The sequence below is a fragment of the Aulonocara sp. 'chitande type north' Nkhata Bay genome, linkage group LG14 (genome assembly GCF_057382095.1).
Source record: "Aulonocara sp. 'chitande type north' Nkhata Bay isolate Kocher_YH1m ecotype deep benthic linkage group LG14, A_spYH_male_GT1.1, whole genome shotgun sequence".
Lineage (NCBI taxonomy): Eukaryota > Metazoa > Chordata > Actinopteri > Cichliformes > Cichlidae > Aulonocara > Aulonocara sp. 'chitande type north' Nkhata Bay.
In genome coordinates, this window is record NC_141357.1 from 20,395,580 (window position 1) to 20,416,592 (window position 21,013).

Consider the following 21,013-nt stretch of genomic DNA (forward strand, 5'->3'; position numbering starts at 1 on the left):
GTCAGCACAAACCTGAGGCTGGCACTTGAGGTAGTGTACCGTCTTCTGTCAGGTTTGCTAGTGAGTCTGGCCGACACGGAGAGGGGTTAAGAGTTGAGTTCACTACCCACCGCACTGATGTCTCAAACTCATAGCTGTTCACAAAATTCAAACAGTTCAGATCAGCGACAGAGACAAAAATACTCATTCAAACTAGTTATAGCTTCAACTTGTGCTGGGAGGGACGTTTGTACAGTTACATGTGACTATGTGCATTTGTGAAAGAAGAAAGGAAAGTGCTTAATGAAAAGGCAACATGCTGGTATAGGCTGACCCATGATGCTCTAAATAACAGATTAAGTACTAGTAATACAGGGAGTGCAGAATTATTAGGCAAATGAGTATTTTGTCCACATCATCCTCTTCATGCATGTTGTCTTACTCCAAGCTGTATAGGCTCGAAAGCCTACTACCAATTAAGCATATTAGGTGATGTGCATCTCTGTAATGAGAAGGGGTGTGGTCTAATGACATCAACACCCTATATCAGGTGTGCATAATTATTAGGCAACGTCCTTTCCTTTGGCAAAATGGGTCAAAAGAAGGACTTGACAGGCTCAGAAAAGTCAAAAATAGTGAGATATCTTGCAGAGGGATGCAGCAGTCTAAAAATTGCAAAGCTTCTGAAGCGTGATCATCGAACAATCAAGCGTTTCATTCAAAATAGTCAACAGGGTCGCAAGAAGCGTGTGGAAAAACCAAGGCGCAAAATAACTGCCCATGAACTGAGAAAAGTCAAGCGTGCAGCTGCCAAGATGCCACTTGCCACCAGTTTGGCCATATTTCAGAGCTGCAACATCACTGGAGTGCCCAAAAGCACAAGGTGTGCAATACTCAGAGACATGGCCAAGGTAAGAAAGGCTGAAAGACGACCACCACTGAACAAGACACACAAGCTGAAACGTCAAGACTGGGCCAAGAAATATCTCAAGACTGGTTTTTCTAAGGTTTTATGGATTGATGAAATGAGAGTGAGTCTTGATGGGCCAGATGGATGGGCCCGTGGCTGGATTGGTAAAAGGCAGAGAGCTCCAGTCCGACTCAGACGACAGCAAGGTGGAGGTGGAGTACTGGTTTGGGCTGGTATCATCAAAGATGAGCTTGTGGGACCTTTTCGGGTTGAGGTCAAGCTGAACTCCCAGTCCTACTGCCAGTTCTGGAAGACACCTTCTTCAAGCAGTGGTACAGGAAGAAGTCTGCATCCTTCAAGAAAAACATGATTTTCATGCAGGACAATGCTCCATCACACGCATCCAAGTACTCCACAGCGTGGCTGGCAAGAAAGGGTATAAAAGAAGAAAAACTAATGACATGGCCTCCTTGTTCACCTGATCTGAACCCCATTGAGAACCTGTGGTCCATCATCAAATGTGAGATTTACAAGGAGGGAAAACAGTACACCTCTCTGAACAGTGTCTGGGAGGCTGTGGTTGCTGCTGCACGCAATGTTGATGGTGAACAGATCAAAACACTGACAGAATCCATGGATGGCAGGCTTTTGAGTGTCCTTGCAAAGAAAGGTGGCTATATTGGTCGCTGATTTGTTTTTGTTTTGTTTTTGATGTCAGAAATGTATATTTGTGAACGTGGAGATGTTATATTGGTTTCAATGGTAAAAATAAATAATTGAAATGGGTATATATTTGTTTTTTGTTAAGTTGCCTAATAATTATGCACAGTAATAGTCACCTGCACACACAGATATCCCCCTAAAATAGCTAAAACTAAAAACAAACTAAAAACTACTTCCAAAAACATTCAGCTTTGATATTAATGAGTTTTTTGGGTTCATTGAGAACATGGTTGTTGTTCAATAATAAAATTATTCCTCAAAAATACAACTTGCCTAATAATTCTGCACTCCCTATATAGCAAGCGCATACGCAGCTGTCCTCCGGATTTTCCACACACTCATCATGGGCATGGATGTGATGGGGTCTTTAATTATTTTTGAACTGTTCTTTTTCCACGGTGGAAATATTTGCAGCATATTTAATGATTTTAAAAAACAAGAACTTTATTTTGGATTTTCTCTAATCCACACAGAGTAAAAGTATACATATATGCTCAAATATATTCATACACTCCAATAATATTTGGTTAAATATCATTTGCACCTCATCCAGATATTTGTGGCAGCCGTCAACAAGCTCCTGGGATAATTCTAGCTGGATATTTGAGCACTCTTCTTGACTAGCAAGTTTATACTTGCTGGTTTTCTGGCATTTACCTGGTTTTTAAGCACAGTCCACACATTTTTAATAGGGTTGTGGTTTGTATCAACACCACTAGCAGCAAAACAGTCCCAGAGAATGATGTGACCACCACCATGCGTGAGAGCCAGTACAGTGTTCTTAGGTTTGAAAGCCTCATGTTTACTCTTCCAAGCATGCCTTGTGTCATAGTGGTCAAAAAGCTCAATCTTTGTCTCTTCAGCTCGTAACATTTTTCTCCAGAAGTCATTTGGCTTGTACATGTGAGCAGCTACAAATTCCAGTCAAACTTGGAGGTGTCAAACTTGGAGGTGTCAATTTTGAAGCGAGGCTTCTTCGTGGTCAGCACTCTCTCAGTCCACAGAGACGTAAAAAGCTTTTTCGCTGTGCACAGTGATGGTGTTCCATCAGTTTCCAGTTCATGGAAGGTTTGAGTCTTGGTGGTCACTGGGTTGTTCCTAAACATCATAAGCAATTTCCTCTTATTTAAGGGTGACAGTTTGGGTCTTCTTGTAGGCCTTGGTAAAGTGGTAACACACTGAATTACTTGTACTTGCATACAATTGTTTGACCTGATGATCTGGAATATGCAATTATTTTAGAAATGTCTCAAAGAGACCTTCCCAACTTGTATAAATCGAAAGTTCTCCCTCTTGGATCTTCACTGAGTTCCTTTGACATTCCCATTGTTTTGAGTTTTAGTCAGTCCAATGACTGTTGTCAAGAAAATCCTTTTTCTATGCTGGGAAAAAACAAACTGCCAGTCACAGTACACCATCATCACTAACGAGAAGTCAACAGGTATTGCCCTCATCAAGTTAAAAAACACTGCAGAACCTTCAGTATCCCTTATTAAAATATTTAAATTACCGTATTTATAATTTTGAGCCTGTGTGGATTAGACAAACTGCAAAATAAATTCAAACATGTACACTCATTTCTTATTAGAAATAAAAAACAGTTACAAAAATCATTAAAATTCCAAAATAACCATGACATTTATTTCCACAGTTACTAAAACTATCCCAAGTCATCACCTGACAAAAATGAATAACATTAATTGATTATTTGAGTCTTTCATACAATAATTAATATCTGCTATTAGGGTTATGGTTAAAGTCAAAGAGCAAACAGACCTGTTAGTTGGGATTACTCACCGACCAATGATGAAATGAGGCAGAGCTATGATGAAGGTGCCGATGGACATCAATACACAGCCCACTGCAATGATCTTTGGCCTGTGGAGTTTGGCTCCAAAGTAACTGACAAAAGCTATCACCAGCAAGTTGCCTGGAAAGTTTGAGCAAGAAATATCATTGATTTAGAGCAGAAAGCACAGACATGGGGGAAAAACCACATCATTGCCTCCATGCACTAGCTTGGGATTGTTTTTTTATGGGGTTTTTGATAGTGTTTGGTTCATATGTGGCTCTGCGTGCTGAGAATAAAATTAGCAAGGTCTTTTTTTTAACTTGCTTTCTGTACCTGTACAGATACAAAGGAAAAGGCCGAGGCGATTATTTTCCATGCAGTAAAAGTAAAATATTTATCCTATACTATAGAGTCAGTAGATGTTATAATAGCATGCGTGACATTTAAATGAGTCAGAGTAAGGTGATGCATTAATTTTTCATGCGGAAATCCTAGTTGCTCAAGTGGCGTGAGATCTTACTTTGAGAGAAGAATTTACAGCACGCAGTAGCAAACATGACAGAAAAATTAAACAAGGCTCCCTGCTGCCACCTTTTTTTAGCGCATTCTGCCCACGATCAGTGACATGGAAACTCCATTTTAAATGGGGTGGTGTAGTGGTGAAGAAATCTCATCTTACATAGTATCCTACAATACTTATCACTTTTTGCAGTAGTGCCTTCTAAAGAAAATAACCACATGCCTCTCATAGCGCAGTCCTTATTATACTCGTAGATTCATCAATGGATTATGGGTATCTAAGTTTTATCTAGTAACAGATTTGTTTTCCCAAAACCTGTTAAAAGTGAGAGACAGAGGGATACAGAGGTGAGCTTGAAGCTAAACAAGTTTATAGAGGAATATATCAGCGCTGCCGGCTGCTCAACGCATGAAGATGACAAACTAAGAATGGTTCATGTAGCGTAGTATGTGTATGTACGTATAGTCAGTCACCTGAGCTCATCTTGCAGGCATGATCTCTCTGAAGATCAGCATCTATTACTATCACTCTCTGCTTCCCTTTTTTATTATTCTTTATTTCCTCCCCGACCCCCTCACACACCCCCTCTGTTGTCCTCTCTTGTTCCTTGCACTGTCCTTTTTCCCTTTTCTTTCCTCTTCACAGTGCCCTGCTCTGCCTCTATGTTACCCTGGCAACAGTCCTATAGAAAAAGCCTGTTGCCTAGGCCACATGAGACCAGCAGCTTTCACAGGAGATGGAGAGAATCAGGATACTCCGTATCGACTCCACCCAAGGTGCCATCACCATCTTCTCCTCCGGCAGACTACCAGGGTTCACACACATGTGCGACCCGCAATGCTGCAGATCATAGATGCTAATTATTCTTCATTACTATTGTCTCCCACTGTAACACAATGACTTTTATCTTCTGTAGCCTGTTTCTATAGCATGTTTCTTTGGGACTGAGTCTGCACTGCAAGCCATGTATAATTTATAACCTACAAGAGGCTTCAGATGAATGGATTAGACTTACGTATATAACTGCCCCAGAAATTGGTAAGTGGACCATTGGAGAACAACCTGATAACAGTATATACAGTGGTCATTGTATGCATGCTGTAACACTACTCGGACTGAATTTTGACTGAAAAATTTATTACAGATGATCCTATTATTACCATATGATTAAAATACAAAGAACTCATTTTTTTCTAACATCATATTTTCACATCCACACATTTCTTGCTCTTGAGGCTTGAAAGGGTGTTTACAACTTCTCAATAAATGTATTATGACCTCTTCAGCACACATTCTGATTTGTAAAATTCATTGAGTTTCTCTTTAAAAAGAGCGCCGTAAATGATCACTTCTGTTTTGGGAGTTCCTAAATGATGAGCCTGTGTGCTGATATACAATATATAAGTCAAAGTACATCTGTGACTTTTCCTAGTAGTAACTCTGAGCTTGTAAAACAAGTCAAGCTGAAATTCAAATGGAAGAAATGTGATTTAAGTGACTGAACTTTGTCTTCCTCTCACCCCTGACTAGTCATGTTAGATAGCTACCCCTCCCTGAGCCTTCCAGAAGTTTCTTCCAGTAAAAAGGGAGGGAGCCCCCAGCAGCATAAGCCTATTACAGTGTAACTAAGGAAAGATTCAGGGTCCAGCCCTATCTATATCCTTTAACAAAAAGGAAAGTTTTGATCCTACTCTGGGAGAAATATGAGCTATCTTTCTAGTCCCTGCCAGTACTCTGATGTGACCTGACTCTCATGTCTTGTTAAATAGCATTTAGGAAATCAATTGAATGCATATGATTTATGTTGGAGTTCCATCCCAGCTGATTTTATATTGTGTGAAGGGTCAGTGTTTTTGTAGCCCATTAACAAGTGCACTAAACAAATATTGCATAACAACATCTTTCAAATTTTAGAATGTGGCTTTCCATAGCTTAAAAACAGCTAGGACCTCAGCTTATGTCCTTGCTCAACATTATGACTCATCATCTACGCACACAGACACACAAACACGCAAACACACCCCTCTGTCCTCTTCTGGGAACTCTGATGAATCTTTTATCTGAAGCTTGAATATCTTGATGACCCATTCATATTTTCGCCCCAAAGACAGAACGGGAGAAGCGAGGGGAGCCCATGACACAGAGGCTACAAATAGAACAACAAAATAACAGCAGTCACAGGCAGGCCTACTCACCTATCTCGAAGCTCCCGTCAATGACACCTATTAGGTAACTAGGGATGTCAAAGCGCCTCTCGAGCTGGGTTATTGTGCTCTTCATGTAGCTCCCCGACAGAGCCTTTGCGAAGTAGGCAAAGGACAATGCCACCAGAAACATCTAAAAAACAGAAACACACACACAAACGCATTGATATGCATGAAACTCCAACAGGAGAAAACACACTGTTTTAACATAATCATCCTCCATAATATACTTGATTATGTAATGCTTCTGTTTGTGTCTACCCACAAAAGACGGAAATGAAATGCTTATGTCACCACTGTGGCTTCTACAATGCACGGACGCGCCACATTCAACTTCGTCAACTCATCCAAAAATCACTAATAATTAACATTTGCCAGCGTCACAAGAATAACAAGGATTTTGATGAGGGAAGGGGATAGAGCGCGAAGCAATGAAGTGCAAATAAGATTCTATGAACTGTGAACAACAGCGAGATGAAACAAACCTTTGAGTGTTGACAGATGAATGGACAACTTTGTTATACAGTACGTGACATGTTTCACTTGCTGTTATAAAAATACTAAATTCAATTAAATTCAACATATTTTTTAATTCAGTTTGTATAGTAGCAGTTTACAAGGTAAAGACTGTGCAACACTAAAGGGAGAACATGACCTGTAACTTACTGTAAATCCCTTATAAGAAAGCCCTGTGCAATCGTGGGGAGAAAAAACTCCCTTTTAACAGGAAGAACCAGGCGCAGGGAGTCACCACTGAGGTCAGCACTTGTTATAGACTTATCTCTAGTGCTGCAGCAAGCACTTCCAAAAACAAGTCCAGAGTAGTTATGTGCTAAGTAGAGCCAGCTCCAATCTCCAAGAAAAAAAAAGGGGGGGGGGGCCCATGACGTCTATGAAAAAATTTAATCATTTAGGCATCATTGAATTAAGTCGAAACCAACACTTTAACAGGCTGCTCTGTAGCATTCTGGAGTGGTAGATTGCACTCAGACAAAGAGACACAGTCAGTAAAGTTTGTAAAAACATCCCTGTGTCATGGCCCTAGGGTTTTGTGTTGTTTTGGAGTGCCTGATTCCTAGTTAAACTGTTTGTAGCTCCGTTTCTCTTTTATTGTTCTTCTAGTGTTTGGAGTTTTGATTTTCTGCCTGTTGATGTTTTTTTTTATTTCTGTTTTAGTTTCTTTATTATTCTACTATTGAGCTTTGTTTCTTGTGATGTTATTGAGTCTGATTCTCTACTTTATTGTTATCTGACCAGTTAACCTTTGTGGTTTTATGTTTGGATTGCTGTTAAATTTTATTGTTGTTCAATGTTACTTTAGGGGTTTGCATTTGTGTCTGTGTGTGAGTGAGTGTTTTTTTTGGTCTTTATTAATAGACTCCTCTGTTTCCTTGTTTTCCTTTCCCTCCATTATGTCAGTGCCTGTCTTTTCTCCCCCCTGAATTAGTTAATTCACGTTTACCACTTGATTTCTCATTTTTCAGCATCTCCATGTCGCTTATTTTACATTTTCTGTTTTTTTGATAGTCACTTTTCTCTCTTGCTTTAGTTTTTGGTTCGGTTTGCACCTTTAGCTCCTTCGCTAACCTGTCTCTAATCTCTAGTCAGCCCTCTGCCTGTCTATCCCATACTTGTCCCAATTCAGGGGATGCATCCTTCGATAACTGTGAAGGCTGGAAGTCACATTGTGAAATTAGCTGGTCTAGCCTATAGGACACACTCCTTGGTGTAATTAGGCACTATAAAAATAATTTAATTAATATATCAATCAATCAATAAATTAATTAATTTGGTGCTATATAAATAAAACTATATAACTAAAAATGAATTGGCTTGTGCAGTTTGTTGAGTTACACCGTAGTCACACCATCAAATGAATCCCAGCTGTAACGTTATAACAGTGCCTCACTATCACTGAAATTTGCATGCATTCACACAAACACCTTATGAGAACCCATCGATTTGTTAGAAGATGTAATTACAGTAATCGGTGTACATTTATAACAATACCTTTAGAACCTTAAAGCTCAAAAAACGACTGACTATACCTTTAAAGTGTTAAAGAAATAAGAGAAGAGAAAATCACCACATCAACCCCACATCAATTTCACTTAAAGACCAAATCTTAAATTCTGCAGTACTAAAACTGTTGCACTGTGGCTGCAGGTGTAATGAAGGAAATCAGAATCTCAAACTTATTTCTTTCATCCTAAAATGTGATTTGAATTGATTCTTTCACCATGACGTCAACAAATACAAAATGACCCTTAAAAGAAAGATTGAGGAAATCGAAGGAGTGTTGTGTTTGAGCAGCAGGGAAATCCCCTCTTCAATACCTGGCCAAAATTCTACAACAAAAGCCAGGAGGGGAGCATCTGCAACATACAGCTTTAGATTGGTGACAATTCATGAAGGATGGGAAACTATAAGTTCAATACAATATCTGCTCAATATTAATGGTAATAATGTTCATACAAAGGAGGAACACTGTGGTAATGTGTGAGCCGGTAAACCACAGCGCAGGAAAATGTTAATACATTTTGGCTTTCTATAAGTGGAGGTAAATAATTCATTAAACAGATGAACAAATCAGAGATTCTGAATATATTAACTGATAAGTGGTGCTGGTAGAGCTGCTATATGAAGAACCTTCAACCTGAGATTGTACTGTTTCTGAATATCAGCAAGGTGTCAGTTGCTGTGTCACTTCCTGAAGATCATCATAACTGCCCGTGTATTATACTGCTCACACTTGACACATGATATTTTCTTGTGATCCTCTAAAGACCTCAAACGATTTCAATTAAAAAAGAAAAACATTCAAAATCAAACTGCACGTCCTCTGCCTTATGCATTATAATAGCTGGATGTTTCAGGATATATAGTGGAATATTTGAACTCTGGGATTTAGTGTTTTATAGGCTGATTACATAATTAACCATCATTATAAAAAAAAAACATTTGTTAAGAGAACACAAAATAAACTTCATACTTGAAATGTCTTTTACTCTTTTTCTAGTGACTTTGTGATGTAGTCTCCTGTACATTTAATGAAGGAATGGATAACGTAGAGCTGTTCCAGTCACTAGATGTGTTTTAAAAGATTCACATGAAATGGATGATGGAGTTTAATCTATAGGTAAATGTTTCTCCCTGCACATCCATGGGAGCAAATCCCCCTATGGTATTTATTCTCTGTCTCCTGTAATCTCATTTCTAATTAAGCGCAAAGAGATGTAATGTGCACTGTGCACACGACTTATTTCCCTCCTCTCTACAGTGTTTGCACTCGATGTACTGTAAACAAAGCTACTAATTATCCTGCCTGTGAGGTTCCCGATTTTAATGATTTATTATTGTCTTTTGAGGCAGTAGGTATAATATTGTGTCTAAAAGAAACATAATTATCTGTCATAAAACAATGGCAAAAAGAGCTCAAATCATTTTTGCTTTAATTCTCCTTGATCGTTTCTTTCACAGAAACCGGCACACAAACCTTGTGTTTACAACCTTCATTTTGTGCTTTATGAGCCATTTCACTAGCTGGGCCCACGTCCTCATTTTAGGTTTGACAGCGTTTTAGTAAGTAAAGGTGAATGCTTGGACATGAATTGAGCTGCGGTTTGAGGAAGGCCTCAGAGGGGACTGGTGACGGCTCCCGGGCCGGGCAGATCCCCATGTACTAAATAGAAATAAAGAAGTTAAAGAATTGAGAATAAGGTGGGAGGGAGGGTGGGGCACGTAAACTAGAATGATCAGCTTGCAGTACTGTGGGAACCTGACAACCGGAAGGAGCGTGTGGTCCCGCTCCTGAAATTCCAATACATAATCTCCAATTAAGGTGGACCTGCTGTCCTGTTCCATAACCCAAGTGTGCCTGAGCATCAGGGCCCAAACTCCAGCAATTACAGGTCCTGACACAGCAAAGCAGCCCCAGACCATCACAGAACCACAATGTTTGACTTTTGGTATGATGTTCTTTTTTGGAATGTTGTGTAAGTTTTATGCCAGATGTTAAGGGATGTAACACTCCCAAATAATTCTCATGTCAGTGCACGTTATATTTTTCCAAAAGTCCTGGGTATCATCAAGATGTTTGTTTTTTTTTGGCGAATGTGATACGAGCCTTTGTGTTCCTTTTAGTCAGCAGGGGTTTTCTCCTTGAACTCTCCCATAGATGCCATTTTTGCCCAGTCTCTTTCTTATTGTTGGATCGGGAACTTTAACCGAGGTAAGTGTGGCCTGTAGGTTTTTTTTTTAGGTTGGGGTCTTTTGTGATCTCCTGTATGAATTGTCATTTTACTCTTGGAGTAATTTTAGTAGGCTCGCTACTCCTGAGAAGTTTTCTCCATTTGTGGATAATGGCTGTCACTGTGCTTCACTTGAGTCCCAAAACAGTTCTCTGGGCAAACTTGTCTTGTTAATGCCAGAGGTCAGGAGAGAATGACCGGACTCCTTTGAGCAGAAATAGAGGCAACGCTAATTCAAATAACCATTTCTTACAATCAAGTTATACATAAGAGCATCTCTGACCACACAGCAGCAGAAGATAACACCAGTTGCCACTCCTATTCAATAAGAGCAGAAAACTAAGCCTACAATTCACACAGAGTCACTAAAACTGAACGGCAAGAGATTGGAAAATCTTTGCTTGAGTCAGCTTGATGAGTCTCCATTTCTACTGTGACATTCAATTGATAGGGTCATAATTTGGTGCAAACAACAAGAAAGAATGGATCCATTCTGCCTCGTATCAATAGCTGACACTGTAGTGATGGATTAATGGGGTTGGGGACATTTTCTTGACACACTTCTGGCCTGGTAGTGTCAACTAAGCATTGTTTAAATGCCACAGCCTACCTGACTATTGCTCCTGACCATTTCCATCCCTTCATGGCTCCAGTGTATCACAGTGCAGGATAGCGCACCCAGTCACAAGCTCAAATCATCTGGTTTCTTAAATGTGACAATGAGTGCTCTGTGCTCAAATGGCCTCCACAGTCACCAGATCACAGAGCACCTTTGGCATGTGGCAGAATCTGCATCATGGATGTGCAGCTGACAAACCAACTGTGTGATGTTATTATGTTAAAGTGGGCTAAAATCTCAGAGGAGAATCAAGGTTTTTAGTTTCTTGGTGAATCTATGCCACAAAGAATTAAAGCTGTTCTGAAGGCAAAAGCGGGTCCAATCAAGTACTAGCAATTTACACAATCAAGTGGCCAGTGAGTATAAATATGTAAATCTAAAATTACATCTGAAGAAATGTTTGTTGATATGTTTATTTATGCACCACAGTACTCTGACGACTCACGGAGACACACAGGGGACGCCTTAACAATCCTGGCATAACATCATAAGGTTAAGGGCTAATCCTAGTTATTTAATTGTGTTAATCAGTGCCGGTTTCTAATGCCCTTAATAAGCTAGCAGAGTTAAGAAACTGCAGCTAGACGTCAGTAATGCTAATAGAGAACAATTATGCTATGATGCCTTAATGTTTTTAAGTTAATATTGTATAATCAACTTTGTCATGATTTAATGAGGACTAGAAGAAGCCTTTGCATGCCACAGATGCCGCAGAGAATTGAAACGGGACAAACAAAATGCAAATATCTGTCACAAGAGTACTACCTAAAGTTGCTTGTGCACATAAAGAAAGTACGTTCTTGAAGTTGTTTAGCAGAAAGTCCCACTTTACCAAATGAAAGTTTGGAACTTGCTGCCACATCTTAGTTCCTGTATGGACTTTTTGTCTGTTTAGAGGCCTAACTCAATCATGTGTGAAAAGACTTGTAATTGACTTTGTGATTGCTAGATGATTTAAATCCTGCAAACAGAGCTCGCAGACTCACTCTGAAAGCACCTAAATTATAATTTGATGAAGGGCTATTATGGATTTATTGCTTAGAGACAACACATTCATTTAATATCCTATATGTCCTTTTCTTGTGTACTTTGCTATTACTTGATGTTTTATAACAAATCTGATTTGAGGTCACAGATTGGCCTTTTTGACCATTTAGTAGTCGCTTTATTGGAAACAGTTGTTGTAAAACTACATCAACAAATTAGACAGATGGAAGTAACTCTGAGTATATTTAACATGATATGTTAAGATAATAATGAGTTTAAGACTGTGACTAATAATATGTCTTATGTCAGCACCTATCCTTAGAAGCAGGATAGACTGAGGGACCCCATCAATGTGAGGTGAGATCATGCCGGCCAGTGCTAGCTGTAGAGCATTAACACCAGTAGGTCATGACATGACATTTAATGGTGGGGATGAAGCAAGCATGCATACACATTTTTTTCCCACCAAGTGAAGGCTCCTTGCCACCAATCAGCAGTGACACTTAGAGGGAATTAAGCCTCTGTGTCACACATGACTGTTTCTCATCTAAGTCGCATTTAAATCAGTTGGAGTCAGTGCACTGTGTCTATGTTAGTTCAAGCTCACACCAAATATCACTTTTATTGAGACACAAGTTGACTTTACTGCAGTCATAAAGTTCTTCATTTATGTTCAGTAACAGCAAAAATCAAAGTGTTTGTATTTTGGTGAGTGGCAAAATCTCCTGGAGATGTATTTATAAAAAGTAGTCTCTATGCACCTCTGCATTTTTCCAGGTAACTCATGGGTTTACCCATTCTCTTTAATGTGGTACCAGCGTAGAGCTCATTGAAGTTGAGCCAGATGTCTGATGCATGTCAACTCTTAGCATAATTCATATTTTTTTGAATTATTTGGTACAGTTATTCAGCATGCTTTTCAGAATTAAAGTAGGATTGTAAAAGAAATGTTCTTAAATGAAATTGATCAGCAAGTTAAACTGCATTGTTACACAACCAGTAAATTATGTAATGTGTGAAAACACCCAATGACACAACATCTCTCTAAATGAAGTAGCCAAAGAACCGTAATACACCTCATTCTGTTACAGATAATACTGACAATGAAGGTAATTGCTTGTATAATAAAAAGTACAATAGGCACTCAAAAGACCTAGTCATCAGGAACTGATTATTCCTTCGTGAGTAAGACATCCTAACAATTTAACAAAAGTATAAACGTGGTAACGGACTACTTTTCTTTCTGAATAACATCCTGCTTGCTTTGGGATTTTTCAACAATGGCAAGCATTGTGACCTCCAAACCAGTGTTCCACCAAGTGGCAAATAAGCAGTGGCCTCGACATGATTAGAAATCACTAAAAAGACATTCACATTAAGTCTGTGTGAAAGTTGAAGCAAAAGCTTCCTCATGACCTGTGACCTGCTTTTGTTCTTGGCTCATTTGATATCATCCACCTAATAAAGAATAAAATAATTAACTATACACGATTAGAAAGTAAGAATGATTTAGAAGTAACAAAAAACTGAGGCGTTATGACACCAAAGTTTGAGACTCCGGTGGATTTAACAAAAAGCAGAGAATAACACTGAGCACCTGATCGGAGTTGAAACGGGCTGTGCCATGTCCCACCCTGCCGGTCAGGGAACCAAACAATTCTGAGAAGAAGTAAGTCTGTCCTGCCACTGCAGTCTGTATTATGATAAGCTGCTTGAACACCATTGTCTCACATCACTTTCAAGTGGGGAAAAAGAAACAACGCTGTCTGATCTAATTTAAGGTTTTATAACTTTCATGTTGTTGGCAGAGACATGCTTTGAGCAAATTGGAAGTTTTTCTTATGTTATATAAACGCTTAAGTCAGGAGAAGGGAAAGACTGAGATGGAAAGCCTGAGGTGGTCATTATGCGACAATATGAGATTTGCATCTTGCTCTGTGCTATTTTTGTTAATTTCACCTCAACAAAATTTGAATAACCATTATTACATTTTTACTGTAGCAACAACAAGACACGGGAGGGAGATTACTGTAAAAAAAAAAATCATTTAAAAAATCACTACCCTGAGAATGCTTGATTTGAGCGTCTTTATTCTTGGATGACTTTTACTGCTCAACAACAACAAAAAATCAGGAGTGTTTAGTGTTTGTAGACAATATTGTTAAGATGAATAATTGCTATTAGGTGGCTGATTTTACATGTTTTGTGAGGAAAAGAAAGAAAAAAGCACTGCAAAGATTGGAAAATTGTTTTGTGGTTACAAGGTGTTGTTCTGTGCTTTGAGATGATGAAACTCCTCAACAAGTGAAATCCAAGAGACGAAAAGTTTCAAACTAATACAGACAGAGATTATGGCCATGAACAGATCAACGGTGAAACTGCAGGGACAGCATATTCAGTAGAAGACAGAGATGATTCATTCATTCCCTCTGACAATTGGTTGTGCTCTTTTATTAAGAAAGAAAGGTCAAAATTTATTAAATACAGTATTCGTCATGCACACATGGAGTACGGTGTATAATTTTGCTTCCAAGGACCCAGAGTTTTAGTATTCTTAAAGCTCTTGAGCATTAATCCTCCAGGCTTCCTGAAGGTCTTTCAAAGTTTTTCTTTGGACATTGTTGCTTTGTTTTACTCATTTTCAGTCCAGTCCTTGTACCTGACCATTTTCAGAGGAATGTTTTTTCTCTTTTGTTCATTAAGCCACTTAACACTGACCCGTGAATCATTCAAGTATAAAAAAGGAACCTAATGCAAAACATGAACCCGTGTTGTGTTTCTATTACATAGCTTAGCAAAGAGCTAATTTTGAATCTAGTAGAAGGCAATGGCAAAAACACATAATTTGTTCTTCTTTCGTTAGCTGAAGGTATACAAAGCTAAGTTTTGCTTTTTTTTTTTTGCATTAACAAGGTGATTCCCAAAGGGCAGTTAGCTGAAAATGTATTCATGTGTCTGCCTGGTGCGCAGTGTGTCATTAAGAAAACTGGACAAGTGGCAGGCCTAAAACTCAAAGACTTGACACAGAACCTGAAAAGTTTCATTGAAGTTTCATCAGAAATGCTGAGATGAGGTTACACAAGAACAGGAACCAGGTTTTCTGGAGTAATAAATCCAAATTTGAAACTTTTGGTTCAAATTATTGTCAGAATACGCAGATGAGATCAGGGGAGAGAAAGGCTAGCTATAAAACACGGAGGAAGCTCTGTCATGGTTGCAACTGCATTTCAGTCAGTAGTGCTGGGGATCTTGTCAAAATTATGAACGCATAAAAGTACCATCAGATTTGGATCCACCATAAAATAACATCTGGAAAGTGTCTGATTTACCAAGGCTTTGTTTTTAAGCATGCCAAGGACCCCAAACACACTGCCAGTGCAATAAAAGCACACCTGGAGAGAAAAGCACTCAGTGGAACACTATCAGTCATGGATTGGTCTCCCAAGAACCCAGACCTTAATATTATTGAATCAGTGTGTGATCATCTCGACAGAGAATGGAATAAAAGGCAGGCAACATCCAAAGAAGAGCTTTGAATGGCCTTTTGTCTCATATACTCTGTTTCCATATTTAAAAAATGAAAGGGTACGTGCTGTACTGCACATCATTCTTGCAGGAAGAGGCTTGCTGGATTATTGGACTGCTCTAATTTAGTTATTTAGTTATTTCTGGTCTCCACACACAGACATGTCTGAAAGCGTACACAGAGAGAGCATGTGACTCCACAGCAGACACACTTACACACTCACTACATCTACAAAGAGGACATGGCAGTTTGTGTGTACCCTCAGACTGGTGCAGGGAGAGGTGCGAGGCTGTCTGGCTGCACAATCACTGCCTCCGTTCTCCTGTGTGTGTCCTTCCTCAGTTCTCTCCTCCATCCTCCACAAATGTATTTCTTCTTAGCAGAGGTCTCCCACGTATTGCAATTTCTTGGCACTGAGGCATGCAACCCTGCAAATGGATAATTCAAGCATGTGACCCACTTCTTATCCTCAGCACACAAAAAAACAGAAACATGTCTTTGGCGGCTGGCAGAGAGGAAACTAACTCATAATCCTAGAAACATAACAAAACATTAAAGACAAACAGGTTTCTGAATTTTGTTTTAGTAAGCTTAAAACTGAAATACCAAATAAAAGGTGATGACTTCTGGATTCTCAGAAGAAAAAAATACAGTTAGCTATATTAAACCACAATATGTTTTTATCTTTAAACGAAACATTCAAACATATCAAACTACACACCCTGCTGTATTATATGGGTAGTAACAGACCACAAGACAGAATACAATGAAGCATAAACTCAGCTATGAGGCATGTTAAGACTGTAATCTTATGTCTAAGAACTTCAGTGCACTGAAATGATATCATATCAGAGGTAATTTGATTTCCTAGAAGATAAACAGTTGCTTCTGGGGGCCAAAAATGCATTCTGTCGGTGTGGGAAGGTTTTCTATAAACTTGGAGAAAATGCGTCTGAAATAAGCTGAAAGAACAATGATGACTAATGATAGATGATGATAACCGCCACGTGCCCGCCACTAAACTGCTGATCTAGGTTTACTCCGACTTGCCTCTACTGTCAGTAACCTGCCCATCAAGTGGCCACACTGTGGCCTGAGGAAAGTAAGTATTTGCCTTAATTTATCCACTGAGACTTTAAAGTACTTATACTAGATGATAGATGATATTAGAGCTTGACCAATGTTGGATTTATAAAACTGATGCTGATATTTGGTTTAAAAAATCCAATATTCTCTGTATTTACTCACGTGTTGCCTAACTGCATTCACATCTGCTGAAGGTATGTATTTAAACAGGGAAATTGCAGAGTTCTGTAGAGGACACACTATGCTGTGTCAACACAAGTAACACGGTTGAAGGGCGTTTGCCTCGTCCATTCTTCACTTTAAAAATTTCATTTCTAAACACCAATACAAATAGCCAATACTGGTGAATAAAGTGGTCAGGCTCTAACTGTTATTTATTAAAGTAGTTAGTTGTTATTTTGTATTTAATGCCACATAATCCAAAAGTTCAGAACTTAAAAGAAAAAAATAAAACGTCCCTGAGATCTCCTTTTAGATACATCAGAGCAGAGTCAACATGCTGCTGTTGAATACTTCACAGTACAATCCACACACTTAACCTCATCATTTTTAGCAAGCATAGTAAAATACACACAGTACATGTACCGTTATCGCCAGTCTTGTTAGGGATTTTCCATAACAAACCTATCCAGGCACTGCTGGAGCGCCAGGTCATTGCGTGTAGTGTCGCGCAGAATAGAACTACACTGATATGAGCATCATCTGTGTGAGTAAAACCAAAAAACAGAATCGGTTTCCCATAATATACTCATGCTTGTGCTAACCATTCGGGTGTTTTATAGCTCTATGCAAAGATTTTTATGTCCCAGTTTTTACAATAAATCTAAAGACAGAGCCCTCTTTGTCTAAATCTGTTTTTTTCTTTTTATTTGTCTCATTTGTCTCACTGGCTGACGACAAATCAACACTTTGTGAAAACAGCTGATTCACTGTAAAAGCCCCACAGTGGTGGTGTTTTTTTCTTAATAAGTCTATAACTTTTGACGGCAGCATTTTATAATGTTGTTCATTCTTGTACATTTTTATATGAAGCTGTGAGTGTAAATCAGGAATGAAAGGTGTTTTTAGATTCTGGTGAATCAAAAAAGAGTTTTTTAAAAAGCTGTCGTCTGCAGGCAATGCCTTGCATGGCAAACTAGAATACTATGGTTGTTCTTCGTGAGTATACTGAAAACAAAAAGGCAATTCTAAAGGTGGAGAAATAAAATAACGGATGCTGTGTTTATCCTTTCCTTTTAAATCTCTTTCACTGGTCCCTCTCTGACCCTTTTCTCTGCCCGTGTATGAATTCTTTATCTCTAGCTCCTTGCATTTGTCTTGCTTATTTCACGTTTTGCCTTCTCCTCCCTCCTCAGTCCATTTCAGCAGTCATGTGAAACAGTGAATGTAATTGCTCCAGGGAAGCGAGCTGACGATCGCTTTGCAGAAAATAACACAAACTCATTGCTCTTAGCATTTATGTCAGTGACACTGCTGTTATTACTATTACATGTAACACATTTACATTTCTCTCTGATTGGCTCTTTTATTTAGAACAGACTAAAATGAGCTGGCTTATTGCAACAGGTCTGACCTACTTTCAAGGAATTTGACCAACAGTAGATGACTGAGTTCATAAAACAGCGTCCCAAAAAAGATATACGTTAGTCAGCTGTAAGTACTCAGCTAAATAGCATTTAATCTGGCTTTATTGTGCCATATTTCATTAAATTACCTAAACAGAATCACTGCTGAAGGAGGATGACTTCAGCTTCTGAATCTCTGGGTTAATAGGCTGGCTTGTAAGTCAGCATTGAAAGAAATGTTCAAATCACATACAAATATAATTCTGATACAAACAAACTGAGCTTCTAGTGAGCTTCCACTATCCACTAGACCACTGAGAGGACTTTTGCACTTCGCATACCTGTATCATTCCCGAATATACACCTGTCTACACAAACGTTTCTTTCTTTTTAAATAAAACAATATACCATGTACCATATACACCCGACACAAGCTGTGACTGACTGAATGTGCTGCCCTCTCGCTCATCAAGCCTCATTCTTTATCTGTTCCTTATTAGCATGATAGACATATGTGTCCTCATCTTGTATTCTGCATGCAAAATCTCAGCGCAGAGCAGAAATCTAAACAGAAACGAACGACTCCTTCCAGTAATCAAAGGTGCAGCTTGAAGGCAGGCAACATCGTGGGAAATTAACAATAACAAATCTGATCATGCCTTTATGATGTCCATGTCACCAGCTGGATGAGAATTGCAGTAAAGTGCATAGATGAATCACCACACTTACGGCATTTTGCTGCCTATGTAAAAATAACACTTTGTACAGGTTAAACCGTGTACAGCTTAAGATTTCAGGTAATGAAAATATTAAATGTCTGGATTATTTGGATTTAGATGTTGTGTTGGTGTTAGGAAAAGTTTGGAAATGATGGTTAAATTTGGATTATATCTCCATCATATTTGCTATAGTTTGAACACAAATTAAAGCACCCACCAGTTACCCTGCACATCTGTTTCAACAATATCCTTATAACTGCTTAGGCAGTAAATCAGGAGGATCTACTCAAATTGAAAGCTTCTAGTACCTACAGGAGGGCTTAATGTCCCCAAGCGCTATTCCTGCAATTTACGAACGTCCTTTTTGAGACATTAGTTAAGGTGGCATTTTAAAGCATTTCATAACGCAAGCAGGTCAAACTTCATCAAAGGAACATCTTTTAGTGCATGAAAAACCTCTGGCAAGTTAAAACTCAGGATCCTGCTGTAAGGCTCCTTTGTCAGGATGCCATGCAGGTACTGCAGGTGCTTTGTGAGACACACACACACACACACATACACAATTCCCTGCACGTCTTATAGGTCACTACTGTTAACTAGTCCCGATCACTACAGGTTACATAAACTTCAATTTCTTTGATGAAACTCTAGGTTGATGTGTTTTAAAATGAATTGCTGGCATTTAGCGTGAGAATTTAATCGAATGCAGACATGTTAAAAGTCTGACTTGACTTAGCCCACAACAGCCTACAAAACAACAGCAACTGTTAAAAAACCCCAACTCACCTCAGTGTCCTGTGGAGCAGTGGTCGAGTTCCGACCGCGAGCTGCAGCCTGCAAAGTGAACAGTCTATCGGAAGCACTGGTAGACTCCCTTCAACCTGCTCCTGTCAAACTTCTCATGTGGACTGGTGATGAGCAGAAGCGCCGATTCTTACGGTGAATGCGCCGACACGAAGCCCACCTTCAGAGTTCATTTCCACCCACGGCAACTCTCGGGCACAGTGTTCCAAGTTACACAGGCGTTTTAGTCCCGTGACACAAGTCTTCACTGCGTGATGTGGGCTGTGTGTTAGTGAGATGCAGGGCGTAAGATGCGCTCAGAGAGGTCGCCCTACAACGGGTTTCCCCCCTTCCTCTTTTTCTTCGTCTTCGACTGACTGCAGACAGAGAGGCGTTGGTACGATGAGTCTACTCGGTGTCTTTCATAATATACTGCTCTCTCTCCTTCGCTTTCTCCTTTCTTTCATTCTGTCTCCTTTCCCCCTCTCTCCTCAGACAGTCTGTCCCCTCCTCCCTAATTTCTGCACAGTTCGGCGGAGCTTTATTGGAATCATGTAACCTACAGTGTCGTGCGTTTGTCAACAAGCTGTGAGCTGGTCATTCACCGGGTTCGTGTGAGAACATCACGCTTCTTCAATTTAAATATATGTTTTTCAAAGAATATTTGTCCTGAGCTTTGATTTGGTTTACAAAATTTGATAGTTGAGCCTCCGCTGTGTACATCCCCGCTCTTGGTCTCTGTGTAAGCCTTTTATAATGAACTGTATGTTTGTGTGCGCTCCTTTCATTAAAGTGACAGTATGTTTTTGCCGATTTGATCCTGTTACTCTGCAGCTGTGCACAAAGAACAAATGTACCCATTGTCACGCCAGTGCAGATTCATAAAAGTCCCGTTTGGTTCTTCTCAACTGCTGAAATCTCGACTCTGTTCAAATTTAGAACAGGCTAGTGAAAGGATATATATATATATATATATATATATATATATATATATATATATATATATATATATATATATATATATATATATGAAGAAGCTACTGTTAAGCAAATTCTAATCAACCCAATACATCCACCTAGACACAAATATGAAATGCTGTCATCAAACTTTACTTTTTTCTTCTATTAGCAGAATAGTGTCCACATCATGTTGAGCCCAACAACGTGCCACTGCTGTCCCTGTGTGAAGTGTTTAGATCTTTATGCATGACAGCAGCATACACCTTAACCCCCTCGTCCTGGAGGACAGCTCAGTTTTACGTGGGTAAGTAGGAACAGGAGGTGACGGGTAGCAGATTTCCGTAGTGTTCGTGTAGCACCTGTCCTGCCAAGTTGTATCTGATTGCACTG

The 21,013-nt window shown here is 39.3% G+C and overlaps 1 protein-coding gene across 1 annotated transcript in view; it reads right to left on the reverse strand.

Moving 5' to 3' along the window:
• LOC147314484 (solute carrier organic anion transporter family member 1C1-like) overlaps positions 1-20,142 on the reverse strand; it is a 41,750-nt gene extending 21,608 nt beyond the window's left edge. The window contains exons 1-5 of the mRNA XM_086261435.1: positions 19,667-20,142; positions 15,770-15,938; positions 6,120-6,261; positions 3,410-3,542; positions 13-134 (exon numbers count right to left, since the gene is read on the reverse strand). Of these exons, the coding sequence (XP_086117561.1) occupies positions 13-134; positions 3,410-3,542; positions 6,120-6,261; positions 15,770-15,865 (493 nt within the window). The 5' untranslated portion in view covers positions 15,866-15,938; positions 19,667-20,142. The remainder of the gene's footprint in view (positions 1-12; positions 135-3,409; positions 3,543-6,119; positions 6,262-15,769; positions 15,939-19,666) is intronic.
• Positions 20,143-21,013: the final 871 nt, after the last annotated feature.